Consider the following 21,536-nt stretch of genomic DNA (forward strand, 5'->3'; position numbering starts at 1 on the left):
TGGGCCGCCTTGATGGGACAGGAAAGGGATGCGGAGTCGGGCTCGGAGGCAGTGCTGTCCGGAAGGGACCACTGGGTGTGTTCAGGGGATGGGTGGCACATCTGGGGCCTCCTGGGCCCTGCCTGGGCCCCGCGTCTTTAGGGGCCCGGGAGGCTGGAGGGGGGACCGTGGGGGCCGTGAGTCTCCGGCCCTTGCCACGCCCGCACAGTCCAGATTCGACTCCCTTGCGGAGTTCCCCCGTGCCGGGGCTGAGCCAGGTCATCCGGGCTCCTCGGGGAAGGGGAAGCGCGCGGGCGGGGGCGGTGGGGGACTGGGAGGGGCCCCGGGGTTGCCGAGGCTTCCACGGACGCTTCCGCCGAGGCGCGCGCGAGCGGAGGCTGGGCCGGGAGACGCAGCGGCCCGGTGGGGGACCCAGGGCGCCGGGGCGGAGCTGCATTCTGGGCCCGTTAGCTCAGCGGTCCCGGAGGCTCCGGGGACTGACTCATCCGGCCGGTTACACACAAACATAACCCCCCCACCACCACCACCACCACGTCAGGCATCCCACGCGCAGACACACTCGGCGCCCCAGCCGACATCACCCACGCACCCTTTCCACCGCGCACGCCACGCGGACACGCCCGTCTCTCTGCCGTGACACGTGTGGGACCCAACACACACCTAGACCTCTACCCACTCCGCGCACACGCCAAGCACCCTCAGCCCTCTCAGGAAGCCCACATCCACACCTGCAGCCCCCGCGCACACGCAGCCCGCGATTCACACACCCACCTGCCGCTCACGCCCATCACACACTCAGTCCGCACACACGAATCCCACGCGCGCGGCCCCCTCCTGCAGCCGCCCGCGGGGAGCCGTTGGTGTCTGGGGGCCGCGCCTTTCCCGGACCGCGCAAACAAGCGGCCCCTTCTCCCGGCCCGGCCAAAGAAAGGCCGCTTGTCCGGCGTCAGCGGCGGGCGGGGCGGCCCAACACTGCGGCCTTGTCCCACCTGGCGGCCCTGGGGAGGGCGGCGAGGGGCAGCAGGGAGCCCTCCGTGCGGAGGCACCCCACCTCCACTCCGCACACAAATAAAATCACAGCCCCAAATTACACTCGCGCCTCGTCCCACCGCCGGCTCCAGCCCCCGCTGCCCGCCTACAGTCTCTGTCTACAGCTGGGTCCCCAGGCCAGCCCTCCGGACCCCTTTCACTCCAGAGCCTCACCTCCCGTCCCCACGCCGGGCTCCTCCTCCACGGCCCTGGGTACCTTCGACTGCTCCCCCGTGCCGTCACCCCCTTACCTTGAGCACTCGTCTGTCCCCAGTCTCCCCCATCTCCTTCGTCCCCCAGTCCTTCTCCTTCTGGTCCCTGTCTCTCCTCCCCCCACCCCCCGCCTCCGCCTCCCCTGCGTCCCCCGGACTCCATCCTGATTCCCACCTTCTTCCCCTCCTCCCCATCTTCTGCCCTCAGTCTTCTCTCCCCAGCCCTCCTTTTCCCTCACTCTTCAGTATCCCTCTTTTATTTTTCTCTCCAAACCCTTCATCTTCCCTCCCGTCCCACCCTTCCGCAGACCCCCGATTTCCCGTCTCGTAAAGTTCTCTGAGGGCTTCCCAGATGGCGCTAGTGGTGAAGAACCTGCCTGCCAATGATAGAGATGTAAGAGACGTGGGTTCGATCCCGGGTCGGGAAGATCCCCTAGAGGAAGAAATGGAAACCACTCCAGTATTCTTGCCTGGAAAGTCCTGTAGACAGAGGAGCCTGACGGGCTGCAGTCCATGGGATCGCAGAGTCGGACACGACTGAGCGACTAACAGTCAAGTTCTCTGCGTCCTTTCCCCTACGTCCTCCCCGGCCCCTGCCCGGCTCAGGCGCCCCGCCCACTGGGCTCCCGGCCTCAGTTTCCTTCCCTTCCGGCCCCTTCCTCTGCCAGCGGCCCTTCCTCGAGGGCAGACGCGCGCCGAAAGGATCCCAACTCGGCCTCGCTCCTGGGCCGTGCGACGCCTGGACCCTGGGCCGGCCTCCGGCCTTTCTTCTGGGGCCCGATTTGGAGGCTGGACTTCCTCCAATCCCTGTTGGTTCTGGAACTTCCCAGTCTCTCTCCAGGGCCTCCCGCGCCCCTCGTTAAGGGACCGACCGAGTCCCCCGAAGCGGTGACTCCCCCCACGCGGGCAGAGAGCTGGGGTCCAGGTAGGGCAAGGGATCCCCGGTGGTCTGGATGCCCGGGCGTTCGCGCTGGGCCGGGAGGCCGCGGGGCCCGGCGCGGGGTCACCTGCCAGAGCCCTGGCCTCGCCCACGCGGGGCTCTCTAGACATCCAGGCCTCTGCCACCTTGCGCCCAAGGAGGCGCTTGGGCGTCTCAGGTCGCAGTGGGAGATCGCTACCGAGAGCCGGGGTTGACCGCCGCGCTTCCCCAGCCCCTCCTCCCAGAGAGCCGGACACGCACCGCAGCGGCCTTTTTTTGGCAGCGGGCGGGCCGGATTTCCCAGGACCGCGGCGGAGGCCGGAGGGGTGAATCGGCTGGGTATAATTACAGACCCGGGCAGTGGGCAGCCTGGTGGGACGAAGCAGGTCGGCCGCTGGGGCCGCTGGGGGGCGCCCCGGCGCGGCGCGCTTGGCTCTCCCCGCCCGGGGAGCGGCGGGAAGAGAGAGCGCCTCCCGGTGGCGGCTCTCCGGGCAGCGGTGCAGCCCCTGGGTCAGAGCACCGCCCCCGGGCTGGGACGCGTCGGTCTGGTGTATCTCCACTCCACCTGGATTGAGTTTCAGACCTGGAGCCACGGCCTCGCGCCTCCCAGACTCTACATCTTTTCTTATCTTCTCCGTCTCTCCCTACACCTCTCTCCTTATCTCTTCCTGTTCTTTCACCTCCTTATTCCCTTCTCTCCTCTCCTCCAATCACTCTTTTCCCCCATCAACCTCGTTCTTTTACAGGATTTATCGCCACTTAAAATCCGTGGTGTAAATAAGTGAACACACTCATTGCTCCCTTACAGCGTGATGGTGACAAACTTGACAGATGAAGAAACTGAAGCCCAGAAAAGTGAAGTGACTTAAGTTCAGGAAGCTCATACTAGTAATTGGCATATTTACAGTGCTTTGCACTTCACAGAGTGTCATTTGATATAATATCTGAATCTCTAGGGCTTTCCTTGTGGCTCAGCTGGTAAGGAATCTGCATGTAATGCGGGAGACCTGGGTTCCATCCCTGGGTTGGGAAGATCCCCTGGAGAAGGAAATGGCAACCCACTCCAGTACTCTTGCTTGGAAAATCCCATGGATGGAGAAGCCTGGTAGGCTACAGTCTATGGGGTCGCAAAGAGTCGTGGGACATGACTGAATGACTTCATTTCACTTCACTTCACCCACTCTGGTATTCTTGCCTGGAGAATTCCATGGATTGTATAGTCCACGGGGTTGCAAAGAGTTGGACAGGACTGAGCAACTTTCACTTTCTGAATTTCTAAGACAATCATCTTTAAAAAAAAAAACCAAACTAATAGTTTTATTGAGGAATGATGTTCATACCATAAATTCACTTAAGTGTACATTCAATTATTTTTAGTATATTTACAGATCTGGGCAAACCATCATCACAAATAAGTTTTAGAACATTTCTATCATGTCCCCCAAATCTGCCCATTTTTATAGCCCATTAGATGGTCCCTCTGACAGGTCTAATTGGTTCACCTACTCCACCCCTAGCCCCAGGCAAGCAGTAATCCAGACAATATTATTTTTAAATATAAATCATTATTCCAGTTTTATAGAGAATGATTGACACTCAGAGAAATTAAATAACATGTCTAAGTTTCTCTCAGTTAATAAATAAGAAAGTCAAGATTAGAATTTAAGGCTCTTGCATCCCAGTCTAAAGCTCTTTCCGCTACCCAGTGATGCCTTTCCTTCACCATTGTTCATTGTTTTGTTTTTCTCACCCCCTCTTTTATATACGCTTATATCCCCAACTCACTGTCTTGCCTCTCCTCCCTCAGAAAGCTGAAGGACTTCCCTCAGTTGAAAGATGCAGTAGCGCCATCTTTGTCCCTGGAAATTCTCCCCCCCTACCCCACCCCCGCCAGATCTCCTGGGAAGGTGCCAGGCCGGCTAGCGCCTTGCTGTAGGTTAACGGCCTTTGCCTTCCCTCTTCCCAGGCAGACTTAGGGTGGGCCTTAGGCCCCGTTCCAGCTTCTCTTCCTCCAGCTTGGGTGGAAATGGTGACGGAGACGATGCATGCCAGGTCCGGAAGGGTGGAAGCTGGGAGGGTAAAATTAGTAACACTATTGCCAAGACCTTTGGGCCCCACTGCCAGGGTCAGACACTCCTTGGAATGCTGGCTCCTGCCCCACTTCCTCTCCAAGTCTCTTAGAAGATGGCTGGAAGAGAAAGTGGAAGGGAACCCTGCCTTCCTGGGTCTCCCTCCCTCCCTGTGGTCACACTCTCTTCAGCTTCCCCAATAACATTGCAGCAGTCAATAGGAAGTTTCTCACCTCAGCAAGTTGGCCAAGGGATGGGCACGTAGGCACAGATTAGAACACAAAGCTCCTTCCTCACAGTTCTCAGGTGCCAATGCTGTGAGCCATGGAGGGAGGGATGGGGAAGGCTCTGGAGCTCTGGAATCTGTTTTACCTCTGGTTCTAAGGACTTCAGCTCCTACGGTACCAAATCAGGTTGAGAACCCAAGAGTCCTATATTCTCAGTGTTAGTCACCACTGGGGGTTTTATTTTTTATTTTTGCTGATTGTGGGGGTGGGGGTGGGTAAGATGCTTTCTGGGGAGGAGAGGATGCAGGAATTGAGACAGAGATGGCAGTAATCGTGGCATTTCCCCCTCGTGTCTCCTTTAAGAAAACATCCTTCTGAGACCCCTGGGGAAAGAGACGGGGAGAGGCTGTGGAAAGGAGCGCCAGCTCAGCCCTGCCACCTGCCTGGGGCCCCCTGTCTACCAGTGTCCCTGGAGGGGCTGCCTTGAGCTAGCTTTCCTCTCTAAGGTAGATTTTCTCCACCTTCTTATGGCTTCTGATGCCTGAGGGTCCTCAACTGCCAAGGCCTGGGTGTCAGAGTCAAGAGAGAGACCATATGGTCTGGGCCCTATAGGACTTTTGGGGGGGGTGCTCTGTGTGTGTGTCTGGGGGAGGTCAGGGCCGGTGTGGTGGGGTAGCATCCACGCTGACCTGTGTTGTGGGTGGAGACGTGGCACTGCCACTGCCCCCCACATGGCCCCCACCACCCCCCAAGCTCCTGAACTGCCTCCAGGTCTCCTTCAGCAGGAGCTTGCTGGGAGCCGCCGTGCCAAGCCGCCTGCCTTGAGAACACTGCTGCAGAACCCACTCCTTGCCCCTTTCTGCCCTGGCCTCCTCGCCTCACCTGTTTTCTGCTGTGTCCACAGGAGCTCTGGGGCCCCAAGAACATGGACACTCTCAATAGGAACCAGGTGGGCCCTGGATGTAAGACCCCGGCCCTGGTGCAGGTGAGCGAGGTGGGGGCCATGGGGCAAGAGGGAGGTCTGGTGAGGACAGGTCAGCTCTTCTCCTTCCCTGTGGTCCCAGCTCAAGGATGATAGCCACACTACCTCCATGCTCTTCCCCAGGTCCCAAGCCTATTCACAGCTAAGTCTTTAGCTGAATTAGGTTAATTGGTTCACCCAGAAAATACCCTTTGAAAGTCAGGAAGTGGTTTACAGTTCAACTTCGGAGCTGTAGCTGCTTCCGCCCTGCCCTCTCTTGTAATTCAGTTTAACAGGGGCAAGCTGTGGCCAAGTGGATTGCCATGGACAAGTCTACAGGGATGAGTCTTGACTGGTCCCCTCTATAGCAACTCCCCCCCAACTCTTAGCAAGCACCTCCCAGCTCTCCTTACTTTCTCCTTGTTTCTGTCCCAATAGACAAAAGGGGCAGTTAAACCAAGACGTGAGATAAACCCAGTGGGACGAGTTAGTGGCCTAGATTCAGATCTAATTACAATTTAATGGAATACCGCTCTGCACAAGATTTTGTACACCTACAGAGCCCTTTAGAGAGGGTAGGTGCTGGAGAGAGTGCTGGTGTGACTGGGACTAGGGTGGTATGGTGCCCGCCTGGAATCTCTCATGATGCTCATCCCCTACCTCCACCACCTACAGAAAGGACCCTTGGACCTGATCGAAACAGGCAAAGGGCTGAAAGTGCAGACGGACAAACCCCATCTGGTGAGCCTGGGCAGCGGGCGGCTCAGCACAGCCATCACCCTTCTGCCGCTGGAAGAAGGTGAGTCTGGGGTGCATCCTGCCTGCCACCCCTCCATCCTTACAGACATTCCTGCTTGGGAATCCAGGCATGCATGCAGGGGCCCCTCTTGCTACCTGCTGACAGTGTTCACCTCCCCCAAATGGGAGGCCATGTCACAACGCCCCCCCTACCCCGCCCCCCAGCTTGCTTCCCTTGTCTGTGCCTCCCCAGACTAATCTGGCTCCATGACCAGGATTAAAGATCAGCTTAGAAATCAGGAGGAGAGCCCTGAAATAGGAGAGCGCATGGCTCTTGGCAACCAGTGTGGCCAAGAAGAAAGGGGACTCCGCTCCAGGGCCATGCCTGGAGAGGGAGAAGGCGCTGGTGGAGCTGGAGAGATGGGCAAGATGGGCCTGGGGCAGACCTCCGAGTCCGAGTCAGGCCCGGGCACAGCCCCCTCCACCTTGCAGCTTCTGCCCTTCCTGTCTCCTCTCCTGGCTGCACTTGTTGCCCGGGTGATACTACATTCCCCACATTCTCCAAATACCAGTCCAGGAGCTCTCTCCCTCCAGGGGCTGGGGAGGGAGGGGGTGTGAGGAGGGCAAGGGTTGCAGGTGGCAGAAGGGAGGGAGAGGAGAGGGGAGGGAGAGCTGGAAGAAAAGATGGGGGAGGCTAGGAAAGGAGAGAAAGGTCTGGGGAGGGGGGCCTGGGGGGACTAAGGAAATTCTGCAGAAGAAGCTCCTACTAAGTTTGCAGATCCTCTGTGCCCTCTGGGCCTTCCTGTTTCTGGGGCCGAGACAGGCTCCTACCCCTCACTGTCTCCACCAGGCTCAGGGGCCCCACGGGGTGGGCAGCGATTCTCCCTGGAGTAGGAGATGGCAGTCCCACTGTGGCCCTCCCAGCCCCTCCCTGCCTCCTCTGCCAGGACCGGCCCTCTGACACTTGCCTCCTGTCTTCAGGGAGGACCGTGATTGGCTCTGCGGCCAGGGACATCTCACTGCAGGGTCCAGGCCTGGCTCCAGAGCACTGCTACATCGAGAACCTGCGGGGCACCCTCACCCTCTACCCCTGCGGCAATGCCTGCACTATTGATGGGCTCCCGGTCCGGCAGCCCACTCGGCTCACTCAGGGTAAGGTCTGACCGCCCTGAAGCCAGGGAGCTTCTGTTTAAAAGCTTGTGTGTGACAGGTGCAGGGGAAGTCTGCTGTTTTGGTTGCCATGGTAACTGCCTGAGTGGCCAAGTTGGGGGTGGGGTGCTCAGGTGCATCTGGATCAGGTGCGTTTCAAAACCCCCGCCAGCATCCAGACCGGCTTTTCTCCGGTCGCCCCACCCTACTTCTCACACTGTGGTGGGAAGAGAGAGGAGAGGTTCCGCTGCCTGCTCTCGGAGGACACGGGGAGCTGTGCAGTGGTCGCTAATGGTTGTTAGGGGAGAAGAGCTGGAGCAGCAACGAGGGGAACAATGGCATGGTTCCACGATGCCTAGAGGCAGGTGTTCTAGAAAGCTGTTGAGGTTGGGGAGAGCAGGACAAGGGAGATGGGACAAGGGCAAAAAAATCCGAGGGCATGCTCACTCCTGTTAAAACACTGTTGACGACAGCGTCTGGGTCATGAATGTCTTTACCACTCTGTTTCCCAAAGGAACAGGTCTCTCTGTTGTATAAGGGAGCTCTAAAAACTGGGCCTCCAGTTACTATGGTGATGAGGCAGGTAAGGAAGGGCCCAGGTAGCACCCTGATAGACCAGGTGTGTTTGCCCTGGGCATCAGTGTATACAGTGAAGCATCATATTAGGGGGATGTGAAAAGTGGGCTTGGGTAGCCGTAAAGGATGGGAGCTTTGGCTCTTAAGGCTCCTAAGCCTGGCTCTAAGTAGGAGGACCAATGCCCTGGCAATGTTTTCTGGGGACTCTTACCTCTTACTGGGCTTCCCAGATGGCTCAGTGGTAAAGAATGTCCACCTGCCAATGCAAGAGATACCGGAGACGTGGGTTCCATCCCTGGGTCAGGAAGATCCCCTGGAGGAGGAAATGGTAACCCACTCCAGGATTCTTGCCTGAGAAATCCCATGGATGGAGGAGCCTGGTGGGCCACAGTCCATAGGGTAGCAAAGAGTCAGACATGACTGAGCTGCTAAGCACAGGCACACCTCTGACTGGTTGGAAGCTCCTTGGCAGTGGGAATCCCATCCGCTCCACTGTTTCCCTCTCTCCTGCTCTTAACACCCCTTGGGGTCTCTCCCTTCAAGGCTGACCCAGAAGACCCAGCCTGCCTGCCCTTGGGGGTGTGTGAGGAGGGGACAGCTGACTCCACCACCAGCAGCAAACAGGCCCGCGTCTTTTCCAGAGGGCCTGTTATCTCTCCCTCTTATCTGACTCCAGCTAAGGGGGGGGCCCCCATAAATTGGGGGTTTGGCTGTGCTGCTATCTGGCTCCAGACCGTCCTCCTCTTCCATTTCCAAGAGAGCATCTTCCCCAAGATTTGGGTACATGAGAGTGAGACAGCAGAGCAGCAAGGAGAGGCAGGGGCAGCATTCAGAGAAGGCCGGAGCAAAAGCCCACCCCCAAATCCCTCATGTTCCTGGGCAAGAACACTCTGCCCCTGTGTGCTGTGACGAATGGACGAGGGTGGAGGAACCCATGCTCTGCAGGTCTCTCCCACCCGGTCTTTCCAGGGCAGCATTTAGCTCTGTGGGAAGAGGGAGGGCCTGGGCTGAGATGGAATTCTCAGGCATTTCCTGTGGCCCAAGTGACCCTCAACTCTTCCCCAGCCAGAAGCCCACCCTGCCAAGTATGTACCCTCCCACTCTCTCCCGACCCTAAACCCCCTTCCCTCTCCCTGCCTCCCACCCCACAGCCGCCTTGTCTAGGCTAGCCTGTCTCAGAAGCTTGGCAGCCTGGGGAGGGGTAGGCAGAGGCACAAAGGAACGGGTGTTCTTCTCCCCAGCACTGCCCCTCCCCTGGGCTCCAGGAGCTGAGGGTTTCCTTGTCTCATCTCTGGAGCAAGGCCCCAAGCCCAGCCCTGCCTGGCCCCACTCCGGACATTCTTGGGAGTGCGTTTCCCTGGAAACTGGGTGGCTCGGGGTGCAAGTGCTATCTCTGTGTGTCTGTGTGACTGGAGTGTGTTTATGTGTCTCCGGATGTGTTTGTGACTCTGGACTTGTGTATCTCTGTGTTTGTGTATTTCCTTGTGTTTATGGATCACAGTGTTCAAGTAGGGGGCAGGGTGAACTCAGGGCTGGTGGTACCAAACCGTCCACGGGTGTGCTCCTGTGAAGACAGGAGAACTCACTGACCACTGGCCTATCTGTGGGCATATGTGCAAGAGAACCATTTTCCCTGTCTTGTTCCCTGATCCAGTCTTGATGTGTGTGGGGGACCCCCTCTTTGAAAAACCAGAGGACTACCCTAGAAATAACAAGGAGCCCTCTTTGGCTGGGCTGGTCCTTGGCTGCATCATTCTGGGCACTGTGCCCAGCCATAGGCAACTTGGAGAGGCACACGTCATAACGAGGAGAGTGGCAGTGACAGGCTCTTCGAGCAGGAATATGCCTGGGTCAGGGGTGGGGTGGGTGGGAAGCTGGCAGAAAACAGATGCCAATGACAACTTGAGCGAAAGCTATGGTCGTGGGGCCCTGATGGGAGGGAACTGGGAAGATCCTGCTTCCAGTCTTGTCCCCAGGTACCTTGGGACATCCCAGGCGGCCCTCTCTCTACAGAGCAAGAGGTGGATGGAGCCGGGAAGAGGACCAAGGAAATGAGGAGGAATCTCAATCTGGGTCAAGGCTGCCCCACCCTGAGACCACAGTGCCAGACCACATGAAAGATCCGGGAGGAGACCCAGTAGGGAAGGACCCAGAAAGCCACGCAGCTCAGGGCCCAGGCTGTCTAGACAGAAGGTCCCCTACCCTCTCGGAGCCATTCGCTGCCAGCCCCTGCCTCTGAGCCTCCTCCGAGTCTCCTTCGCTCCCCAGGCCCCTTGCTGGTGGGTAGGGGCTTCTGGGAGGGCCAGCCAGGAGGCTCCCTGGAATGGGGCTGGAGCCAGGATTCCTGAGTAACACAGCTGCCTCCCTCTGGGATCCAGGATGATGGACCGCTTCCTCTTCCACCCAGCTGTCAGTTAGCCCTTCTGTGAAATGGGAGGGAAGCCTCGACAGTCCTCTGTGATGAGACTGATAAAGATCTCGACTGATAAAGCTCAAAGGAAGGAGAGAAAAAGCAAAAGCTCCTAGCTCCCCACTTGTGTGCGCCTGCCTGCTGCCCTGCTTCTCCCTGGCAGTGTCCTCTGGGTCTGTCTGGGTCTGTCCAGCTGGCTGTCACAGTTTCCAGACCGATGAATCACATTTCCTGAGAAGGTTTTTTTAAGCCTCCCCCTATTTTGCATTTGACCCTATATGGTTTTCCTTTTTCCTTCAGAAGGGGAATGAGCTGCCTGTGCACATGTGAGTGTGTGCATGCGTGTACATGCATGTGTGTGTGTGTGTATGTGTGTGTGTAGTATGGCAGTGTGGGTAGGTGTTCAGCGAGGGTGGAAAAATTGTTTGATTGTTTCTCTAAGGAGGTTGACTTTTTTTTTTTAGTCATGGAAGGAAATGGCTTTTTAAAAATATTTCTTTATTGGGACTTCCCTTGTGGTCTGATGGCTAAAACTTTGTGCAGGGGTCTGGGGTTTGATCCCTGGTCAGGGAACTAGATCCGTGTGCTGCAACTAACACCTGGTGCAGTCAAATAAATAAAAAAAAAATATTTTAAAAATATTTATTTATGTGGCTACTAATGGCAACCCAACTCCAGTACTCTTGTCTGAAAAATCCCATGGACGGAGAAGCCTGGTAGCCTACAGTCCGTGGGGTCTCAAAGAGTCGGACACGACTGAGTGACTTCACTTTCACTCCAGGTCTTAGTTGCTGCATTCGGAATCTAGTCCCCTGACCAGGGATTGAACCTAGGCCCCCTGCATTGGGAATGTGGTGTCTTAGCCACTGGACCGCCAGGGAAGTCCCAGGAGGTGGACTTTTGATTTCAGAGTCTCTCTAAGGCTGAGTGAAGGGCTATCTGTGCCTGAGTGAGTGTGGAACCAAGAGAGGGACTGGTGCCTGAGGGGTTGTGTGCTGGAGAATAAATGTGTATGAGACACATTAACTGGGGTGTCTGTGTGATTCAGAGCGTGAGTGGTGTCTGGCTGGGCAGGTGTTGGTGTGTATTTGAGAGAAGTGTGTGGGACTGTGTGAGCTCTGAGCGTACAGAGGACAACTGAGAGAACACAGCATGTGCCTTAAGGTTCTGGTGTCCAGAGGCCAGGTCCTGGAATGTGAGGAGTTTTCTGGGACTGAGGCTGGGTGGTGAGTACCTGCCTGGCCCAGAACCTCAGCATGGTCCCAGGGTCTCCAGAGGTGGGTGGCACTCTTTCCAGATGGGAAGGTACCTCCTTGGGGTGGGCCAGCTCTGCTGGAGCTCTTTGCACACTTGGTTGTGGTTGGGAAGCGGTGAGTTGGCTTCTGGAACCCAAGGAAATAGGCTAGCTTGGAAGAGCCAGTGCCTGGGTCCAGTTTGGGTCATGGGGTAAGGTGAACTGCTAGGAGTGTGGGGAGTGGGGGCCAGGGGGGCAGAGGAAGAGGTGTATAGTGTGGAGACAGGAGCTACACTCAAGACTGTTCACAGAGCCCTGCCTCGCCCTGAACTCCCACTTGTCACAGTGGCAGACTGAGGGCCACAGCTGGACCCAGTGACCTGGCTGGATTCCTGGGACTTTCACTCTTCTCTCTAATATATTGTGTACCCCATGGTCTGCAGCACGCCATAATTCCCTGTCCTTCACTATCTCCCGGAGTCTGCTCAAACTCATGTCCATCCAGTCGAGCCATCCAACCATCTCATCCTCTGTTGCCCCCTTCTCCTCCTGCCCTCCATCTTTCCCAGCATCGGGGTCTTTTCCAGGGAGTCAGCTCTTCACATCTGGTGGTCAGAGTACTGGAGCTTCAGCGTCAGTCCTTCCACTGGGTATTCAGGGTTGATTTCCTTTAGGATTGACTGGCTTGCGGCTTCTCTCTAATACATGGAGCCGTGGAATGTCAGAGCTTAACCTCTGCTGTCACGGAGGCCAGCCTGCCCACGCTGACCTGGGGGCTGGCCTGGCCCCTGCCCGGCGTCTGGTGACTTCTCACCGCAGAGGGCTCTCAGTGAGACCCCCGCTTCTCCTCACTTCTGCCTCCTGGCTGCTCACCCTCTGGCCTCTGTGTCTGTCCCTCCCCTTTCCTTCTCTCCGTCCTCCCGCGCGAACGCTTCCTCCTCGCCGCACTTCTGCCCCTGCCCCGGGCTGCGGGACCCCGGGCGGGCTCGGTCGGCGCGTCCCCCGCCGCGCCCCGCCCCGCGCCCTCCATCCCGCTCCCCTCCGCTCCTCCATCACTTCCTCTTCCCCTCCTCCTCTCCTTTGTCCCTCCCTCCTGGCTCCCTTCCCCCGCCGCCGGTGGCCGGCCCGCCCCTCCCTGGGCATTGGTGGCTGCTCGCCGCCTCGCTGCCTCGCCGCTCCGAGCCGGGAGCCGGCGGCGGGAGGTCGGCCCGCCCCCTCAAAGGCCCGGGGCGGGCCGGGGACCTGCAGGCCAGCGGGGGCGAGCCGTGCGGAGGTCCGAATTCGGTGGTGAGTCCTCAGCCCCCCGGCCGCCGCAGCCCCGGCAAGCCCGGCGCGGAGCCGCTCGGGCTGGGAGGGGCGTGGAGGGGGTGGGGAGGCCTGCCAGGAGCGGGATCGGGTCCCCGGCCGCACTTTGGGAGCCTGAGGCTGCGAGACTCGGGTGTGTGTGTGTGAGAGAGAGAGAGAGAGAGAGAGAGAGCCCTGAACATATCCAAGTGGGGCGTCTGGGTTCGGGGCCACTCCTCAGCGGGGCAGACTTCATCTTTCCCAACCCGCGCTCGGTGGTCCCCTCCGTGGGACCTGCCTCTCCACGGGGTAGAGGGTTCCCGGTTAGGACTAGGGGAGCCTGGCTTATGGCGAAGAGGGGTCTCTGATGGAAGGAGCCAAGGCCCTTTCTCCCGTCTTCCCCACACCCAGCCTCCTTTCGGCCAGTTCATTCTGTTTGTGTGGCCAGCAGGGCAATTGACTGTCGCTCTGAGTGTGTGAGCCTGCTTGTCTCTGGGTGAGTCTGTGTGTTTCTGCGTGTGTAGGTGTGTTTGTGTGCAGCGTGCATCTCTCAGAGAAAGGACCCACCCTCTCCTTGGCCCCGTTTTTTCCCCTCCAGATGTGCAGCTCCTTTACCCACCTGCACACAGCTGGGCCTTGAGCCCCTTTGGGGAGGGGGGACAGGAACGCAACTTTGCCTGGATGAGGAGGGGTTCTGGGGTTTCCTGCGTGGGCTGACCTTCGGCGGTGCCAGGCAGGAGTGAGCAGAGAGGAGGTTTCTTCCCAGAAACAGGCTGACCAGGCCCCTGGAGGCACGGGACAAGAGTAGGGGCAATGCCTGGGGCCCCTGAGTGCAAATAGAAAGTTAATTTGGGCAGGAGCTGGGCTACAATCAGTCCTGCTGCCCTCCTGCCCGCTCTATTAATACAGATCCAGCTCTGCTGCCTGGCATCACCTATTTATAGCCCGGGAGGCAGCATGGCCACACCCCTTGTATAGAGGAGGGTGAGGGGCAGAGGAGGGGACAGGGGACTCACAGCTAGAGGAGCCAGAGCTGAGGGTCCCTACCTGCCTACAGCCTCCTTGGGTGGGCCTGGCACTGATGGGCTGGAATCTACCCAGACTCCCCAGTCCTTCCCAGTCTGGACTGTGTGGTCAGGCTCCTGAGCTGCCCCCCTCTGCCCCACCCCCCACCCCCCCAGTCAACCTAGGGTTGAGTAGGTCTGTCTAGACCCTGCGAACTCATCATTAATTAGCTTGTTAAATGGCTGGAAGGAGGGGGATGGGAATGGCAGGGTTCTGTCTGAAACAGCTGTGGTTGTAATTAGGTGGACGGTGTGGCTGGCTAATATTTATTCCGGTTATAATCACTCTGTGATCAGCTCCTCTGATTGGTGGCTTGGCAGGGAAGGCTCCCTCCTTTCCTAACCACCCATCAGCCTTTAGAATTGTTTGTGCCCGCCTGCCTGGGAGGGCCTGTGGGTATACCAATGTAGTGGGTGGTTTTGTCTACTATGTTATCTGCTGTGGGCTTCTCAGACTGCCAGCCCCCCATCCATGGCAACACCCAGGGTTCCCCCCCACAGGCTGCTGAGCTTCTCAGTGGGGGGCCTGCCAAGGTACCCCACGTGGCCCGGGATGCCCCATGCCCCTGTGGCCTACCTGAGTTGAATTGTCTCAGCGTCCAGGAATGTAGAATTCCTTGCCAGTCTTAGCTCAGACTGGCATGAAGCTTGGGGTGCCAGGTGGCAGCAGATTGGGTAGACAGGAGCCTGGGGCCAGGGGCCAAGGATGTGGACAGATTGGAAGGGTGGGTGGTAGAGAGCACAGGTCTCTGGTTTCTCCCAACGGAGCATCTTCTTCGCTCCAGCCCCTGGTGTGGCGGGAAGAGGAATTCTGCCAGACAGGCTTAGGTGCTGTGGGCACACCTGTCGCCGTGCACACTCCCAGTGCCCCTGGCTACGTTTTCTGACTCCCCTATGCCCTCCCCCTTCTATGCGCTCGCACTTCCTGGGCAGGACTGGGCTTGTGTCTACTGCCTGGGAATGTGCTTGGCTGAGGCTGGGCCCATTGGCCTAGGCTTGGCTACAACGCAGGAGAGTCCATGGAGCGGAACAATGTCAGGCCACAGAATGCTTCGACAGAGAGAAAGAGGGTAGAAGTCGCTCTCGACGGTCAGAAAGGGTGGCCGGGGCACCTGACGGATCCATGGAGTGTTTCCCCGTCTCCTATCTCAGAGCTTGTTTGTGATCCTGGAAGTTGCTGCCTCTCGAACTGACCCTTCCACCCAAGGGGCAGATGGATGGATCACGAGTCCAGGTTGGGTGGGGGCACGTGGGGGTCTGTGTTCTCTGGAGAAGTTTCTCCATTGACAGAGCACTGGCATACACTGTCCCTTTTAACTCTGCAAGGCATTGGTATTGTCCTCATTTTTCTGCTGAGAGAATTAGACTCAGGGAGGTGAAATGACTTTCCCCGAAGATCTCACAGGTGGTAATGAAGAACATTTAGGACTAGGACTTACAAGCCAGTGCTCTTTCCATTCGGCCGTGTGCTGTGGGGCTGTGTGCTGTGGAGCCGGGCTGGGGCCTCAGGCACGGGCTGAGTCAGGGGTGGACCATGTGGCCGCTGGGAGTGCAGGTGGGGATGGCTCTTCGGAGTCTGGGGTGAGCCTGCCGGTGCTGCAGGTGGAAGGCTGCCTCAGCCTTGCCCTGCCCTGCCCTGCCCCTCTGAGCGTGTGCTTTCTCTGCAGGCTGCATGTTGTGCCTGGGTCAGTCCACCTTCCTCCGCTTTAACCACCCAGCTGAAGCCAAGTGGATGAAGAGCATGATCCCGGCAGGGGGCCGGGCCCCTGGCCCCCACTACGGTCCTGGCCCAGGTAGGTACCCAGTTGGGGCAGGTGGCTGGTTTGGTGGCACCCCGTGGATAGTCCTCCCCCTTGCCCACTCCAGCCATACTTGAAGTGTCAGGGTGGGACAATACTCATGATCTGGGCTTGCTGCCACCTGCCATGGGCCACTGGGGGAGAGTGCCAGGCAGTCTGGCCACGGGGAGAGATCCAAGAAGTGCTGCTTGGCTGGAACTAGGGAGAATCATGTGCCTGAGGGATGGGGGTGCTCTGCCAGCCTGTGTCCCACTGCCCTGGACGGTGCCACCTCAGTGTCCGGGACCCTGACCCTCTTATGTCACCACCAGGGATCCTCACCCTTGAGGGTGGCCTGAGGGGGCAGAAGGAAGCATCAGACTGAGATGCTGTAAGCTCGAGGCGGGGGGGCCCCACCTGCTTGTGATCGTGTCTTTGGGCTCTGCCCCGCCCCCAGGCCATGCCAGGCCATGCCAGCTGATGACTCAGTGGGGCAGCTGCACTTTGTGTGTGAATTACTGATCCCTAGAGGAGAGTCGGTGATTGTCCCAGGGAACCAGCACAGCCCCCGCCTCAGCCCAGCTGCCTTGGGGTGGGGTGCAGACCAGGAGGCTGCCCATGGGCCTGCCACCCCAGACTTTGCACAGGCTTTCAGATGCTGTGGGGTGACAGGGGTCATCATGGTACTGGAACAGGTGGACGTGTGTGTCAGGTACATCAAGCGGGCTGGCATCAGTGATTTCAATGGATTGCCTGGGGATCTGAGGAAAGATGGGTGGTCACTGGGATCACCGGTATCCATGGCAACCCCTCTGCCTTGGTCCCACACAGTCCCCATAATTTTGGACCAGACTCAGGCTTACAGAGGCTTTCCCTTCTCCTCCGCCTCCTGTATACTAGACTCTTGGGAGCTCAGAAGCCTGGGTTTCCAGTCCACTCCCTGGGTAGCTCTACCCTACCTTAAATTGTCATGCCACTCTCTCAGCTGTTTGGGGCAGTGGTTCCAGAGACTCCTGGTTGGTTGATGAGGGCTGGGGCAGGGCAAAAGCAGGCTCCTGCTGGCGTGGCTTAATGGTCTAATTGGAGGCCCTGAGCTGCACCTAGTTGCTAACCAGCCTGGCTTTCAGGAACTGGCCTTCAGGGCCAGGCCCCTCCCTTGCCTCTGATTGGATAAAGTGCTACTGTACGCACTGTCACCCAGCCCTGGAGGCTATGTGTGTGTGTTTTTTTTTCCCTGGGTCTCTGCTGCGTGTTGGGAGGCGCTAATGTCCTAATAAACGGGGACCCCTTGGAACTTCTGGCCTGCTCCCTAGCATGGCCCCCTGCTCTTTGTAAAATTCGTGCCTGCCCTTTCTGAAGGAGAGGTCAAGGAGGTTGGGGAAACCAAGGCAGGGAGGAACCTAGAGGTGCCCATCACTGTTGCCAGCTCTGTCCTAAGTCATAAAATGTTAGAGCCAGAGGAGCATTCTTCCTGTACAGAAGGCAAAACCAAGAACAGGCGACTTGGGGAAGGTGGTGCAGCAGCAGGTCAGGGGCAGAGCTGGCCCCAGGACTGAGAACTGCCGGCTGGTTTTCCAGGGCCCTGGCAGCCCCGCCCTGCTAGCAGGAGGTGGGGAGCGCCGGCTCTTGTGTATATGCAGCTCCCTAGGGCCCAGGAGGTGAAGATGGGGCCTGAGGCTGTTTGCATTTCCCTTCACAGAATCCGAAAGCCTGGTGAACGGGAACCACACCCCTCAGCCTGCAACCCGGGGACCCTCTGCCTGTGGCAGCCACAGTTCCCTGGTGAGCTCTATTGAGAAGGACCTGCAGGAAATCATGGACTCACTGGTGCTAGAGGAGCCTGGAGCTGCTGGCAAGAAGCCTGCCGCCACATCCCCACTGTCACCAATGGCCAATGGCGGGCGCTACCTGCTGTCCCCCCCAACCAGCCCCGGCGCCATGTCTGTGGGCTCCAGCTATGAGAACACCTCTCCGGCCTTCTCTCCACTCTCCTCGCCAGCCAGCAGTGGGAGCTGTGCCAGCCACTCACCCAGCGGGCAGGAACCAGCACCTTCCCTGCCCCCCCTGGTGCCCGCCCGGTCCTCCAGCTACCATCTGGCCCTGCAGCCCCCACAGTCCCGACCGAGCGGCGCTCGCCCCTCTGAGAGCCCCCGGCTGGGCAGGAAGGGGGGTCACGAGAGGCCTCCCAGCCCTGGTCTCCGAGGTCTGCTGACAGACAGCCCTGCAGCTACTGTCCTGGCCGAGGCCCGCAGAGCCACCGAGAGCCCCCGGCCGGGTGGGCAGCTGCCTGTGGTGGCGATCAGCCTTAGTGAATACCCTGCTTCCAGTGCCCGGGGCCCACCCACCAGCATTCCCAGCAGCCCCAAGTTCCAGCCGCCAGTCCCTGCACCCCGAAATAAGATTGGCACGCTCCAGGACCGCCCTCCCAGCCCTTTCCGGGAGCCGCCAGGCGCTGAGCGGGTGCTGACCACCAGCCCCTCACGCCAGCTGGTGGGCCGAACATTTTCAGATGGCTCAGCCACCCGCACCCTACAGCCTCCAGAGAGCCCCCGCCTTGGCCGGCGGGGCCTGGACAGCATGAGAGAACTGCCTCCCTTGAGCCCATCTCTGTCCCGCAGGGCTCTCTCCCCCATGCCCGCCCGGACCGCCCCAGATCCCAAACTAACCAGGGATGTGGCAGAGAGCCCCCGCTCCCGGCGCTGGGCAGCCCACGGGGCTTCACCGGAGGACTTCTCCCTGACACTGGGGGCCCGGGGCCGTAGGACACGGAGCCCCTCGCCCACACTCGGGGAGTCCCTAGCACCCCGCAAGGGCAGCTTCAGCGGCAGACTGAGCCCAGCTTACAGTCTGGGCTCCTTGACAGGGGCTTCACCCCGCCAGAGCCCCCGCGCCCAGAGGAAGCTCTCCAGCGGGGACCTGCGGGTGCCCATCACCCGGGAGCGGAAAAACAGCATCACGGAGATCAGTGACAATGAGGATGACCTCCTGGAGTACCACCGGCGGCAGCGCCAAGAGCGGCTTCGGGAGCAGGAGATGGAGAGGCTGGTGAGCCATGCCAGGGAGGCTGCGGGCATCACGACAGGCGCTCTGCCAGGGTGTGGGCGGGCCAGCTGGCAAGGAGGGAGGGGCGCGTGGACAGAGCCTGGGCTTCCCAGGCTTCTCTACTTCCAGGGTACACCACAGTGACCTGGATGCCAAGGCTCTGGTCCCCTGAAGCCCTTCCTTTGAAGTCTCGAAGGCCTTATTTCAAATGCATGCTAACTTTGCATTTATTCTGTAACACAGTGTTTGTTTTCATGTATAAATTAACATTTCACATGATTAATTGGAATACAGGGAAGCTCTAGGAAAACACACCATGTTTAGGATGAGGCTTGTACTTCTCAGTTTGAGAACACAGGGCTTAATGATTAGAAGGTTGAAGCCCAGAGAGGGGAGTGGATTTGTTCAAGGTCACACAGCATGTCCTGGCAGAACTGGACTTGAACCCATACCTCCTGTCTTTCTCTCCTGTCTTCTCCAGGCTTTTCTTTAAAAAAGCCTCTGGTCCTTCTTTCTTGCTTCCCTTTGTTGTTGTGGTTGTTTAGTCGCTCAGTCAGGTCAGACTCTTTATGACCCCATGGACTGCAGCCCGCCAGACTACCTGTCCATGGAATTTTCCAGGCAAAAATACTGGAGTGGGTTGCCATTTGTTTCTCTTTGGCCTCTCTCAATGGGTGGGAGCTGCTCACCTTGGCCTATGCAGGATCATCTGGAGATGGGGGGAGAAGGAGAAAACACGACAGGCAGCCCTGGCTGATCCGTGACCAGTCTGTGTGATAGTAATTGTGTGTGTGCGCACGCACACACACGCACGCATGGGTGTATTTGGGGGCTGGGTGTGGCTCTGGGCAGCTGTCCTGGAGATGGCATCTGAGCTGGGTGGGGGCTGGGATTCCCCAGATAGCGCAGGGAGCTTGGGGGCTCTGGCTGGTGTCTATACCCTGGAGCACATGCACAGGGAAATAGCTTCTGCGTCTTTCCCTTGTGAGCAGGAAAGCAGGGTCCCTGGGGGCCCCGGGACCCAAGGATTGGTTTAAGGAGGAGAGTCAGAACAGAGGAGGTTTGTCTGGAGCCCTTTTGGAAGGAGGAGGCTGGGACAGCTTTGGGTGAGGTGAGGGTGTGAGACAGTGTGTGTGTATTGGGGAGGGGGGTTGGGGAAGGATGAGGCAGGGCCCCCAGTCTTTTCCACGGCTGTATCTTCTGTTTTTGCCTTGGCCTAGACAAGAATGCTTGACCCGCCCTGGGGTCTCATCCTGGAGGGGGGACAGTGAACCTGGAGCAGGCAGTGTGGTGGGCCCAGCCTCCCCCAACTCCACTCAGCCTTCCCACCACCGCCCCCACCCCACCCCCAGGTGCCTCACCAGCCCTGACCTGCCCCACCTGCCACTTTAAATCTCAGAGGCTGCCTGCCCTGCTCCTCCCACCTCAACCAGGCTGCTTATCTGTGTCCTGAGGCAGGGGCGGGGGCACTGGCCCAGCCTCCTGGGTGCTGAGACTCTGTTCCTGGTTTTGGTGCCATGGAACTGGGCAAGCAGCAGGAAGGAAGCTGGGTAAGAGCCTGGGGCGGGGGGTCCTGACCAAACCGTGGTGAGAGACACCAGAGGTGGTGGGACGCCAGGGAGTCAAGGGAGCCTGGGGGGGAGGCTCCACGTCTGGGGTGTAATGAGGGGAGCCGGGGCATGCCTGTACTGTCCTGTCTTCACTTCCAAGGCCCCTGGGAGGTGTCTGGGTGGGCTTTGTATAGGGACAGGGTGGATGGAGGAGTGGCTGGGCCAGGGACCCGCTATGCCGGCAGAGAGCCGAGAGCTGCCAGCAGGTGACGGGGAGCTGGCAGACGGGAGTGAGGACTGCGGCTCAGGCCTCTGGGGCAGGGTGAGCCGGTGTCAGGTCGCCGTGGGCCCCCGAGTCTGTGTTCCGGCCCCGTCTGTGTGGGCGCCCACCCGTCTGTGTGCTAGGCTGTGTTTATCCGAGTGAGTGTGTGCCAGTGTGCGTCCGTGCGTGTCAGGGCTGGTGTCTGTGTGTGCCTGCCTGTTACTGCCGGCCGGGGCTCATGCTGTGTCCTCGTGTGTCAGCGCTGCTGTGCTGGGGTGTCTCTGTGGGTCCCTGTGTCAGCGTGAGCACCTGAAGTGTTTATCTGTATTCTCACCGTGGTCTTTAGTGAGAACGTGCTCACCAGCGTGCGCTCCTGAGTGTGTCTCTCTGTGTCCACGGGGACACCCACCTTGGGACAGGATGAGAAGGGAGAGGAGACAGGAAGGCAGGAGGCGCTGGTCACCTGGCAGGGGGCACACAGCCTGGCTCCCCCTGCCTGCCTCGGAGCCACCTGCCCTCCCTCCGTCTGCCTCCCCAGACCTCGGGGGGCAGGGCCCTCCTGACTTGATTCTGAGTCCGAGCCCCTGGTGTCTGCGTCCTTGCTCCTGACGAGATGCCAGACCTGGGTCTAGGCAGCCTCCTGGCCCCAGGACCATCTGCTCATGCCTGCTCTGCCCGCCCTTCCAGGAACGCCAGCGCCTGGAGACCATCCTGAACCTGTGCGCCGAGTACAGCCGGGCAGATGGGGAACCCGAGGCCGGGGAGCTGCCCAGCATAGGGGAGGCAGCCGCAGCCTTGGCCCTGGCCGGCCGGAGGCCCTCACGAGGCCTCGCGGTGGGCCCTGGGGCCCCGGGCCGCAGCAGTGAGGAGCCTGGAGGTGCCGCCCAGCGCCTGTGGGAGAGTGTGGAGCGCTCGGACGAGGAGAATCTCAAGGAGGAATGCAGTAGCACTGAGAGCACCCAGCAGGAGGTGGGAGCCAGCCGGCCGGGCCTCGGGCCGGGCGCAGGGCCAGGGCCAGGGCTGGGCGCGGGG

At 59.3% G+C, this 21,536-nt stretch overlaps 1 protein-coding gene across 3 annotated transcripts in view; it reads left to right on the forward strand.

Moving 5' to 3' along the window:
• The window catches only part of PHLDB1 (pleckstrin homology like domain family B member 1), a 47,918-nt gene that overhangs the window by 571 nt on the left and 25,811 nt on the right, over window positions 1-21,536 (forward strand). For all 3 annotated transcript variants that reach the window (XM_061145483.1, XM_061145492.1, XM_061145503.1), the window contains exons 2-7: window positions 5,361-5,441; window positions 6,093-6,216; window positions 7,137-7,307; window positions 15,540-15,665; window positions 17,350-18,695; window positions 21,192-21,473. In XM_061145483.1, the coding sequence (XP_061001466.1) occupies window positions 5,382-5,441; window positions 6,093-6,216; window positions 7,137-7,307; window positions 15,540-15,665; window positions 17,350-18,695; window positions 21,192-21,473 (2,109 nt within the window). In that variant the 5' untranslated portion in view covers window positions 5,361-5,381. The remainder of the gene's footprint in view (window positions 1-5,360; window positions 5,442-6,092; window positions 6,217-7,136; window positions 7,308-15,539; window positions 15,666-17,349; window positions 18,696-21,191; window positions 21,474-21,536) is intronic.

Source organism: Dama dama, chromosome 1, assembly GCF_033118175.1.
Source record: "Dama dama isolate Ldn47 chromosome 1, ASM3311817v1, whole genome shotgun sequence".
NCBI lineage: Eukaryota > Metazoa > Chordata > Mammalia > Artiodactyla > Cervidae > Dama > Dama dama.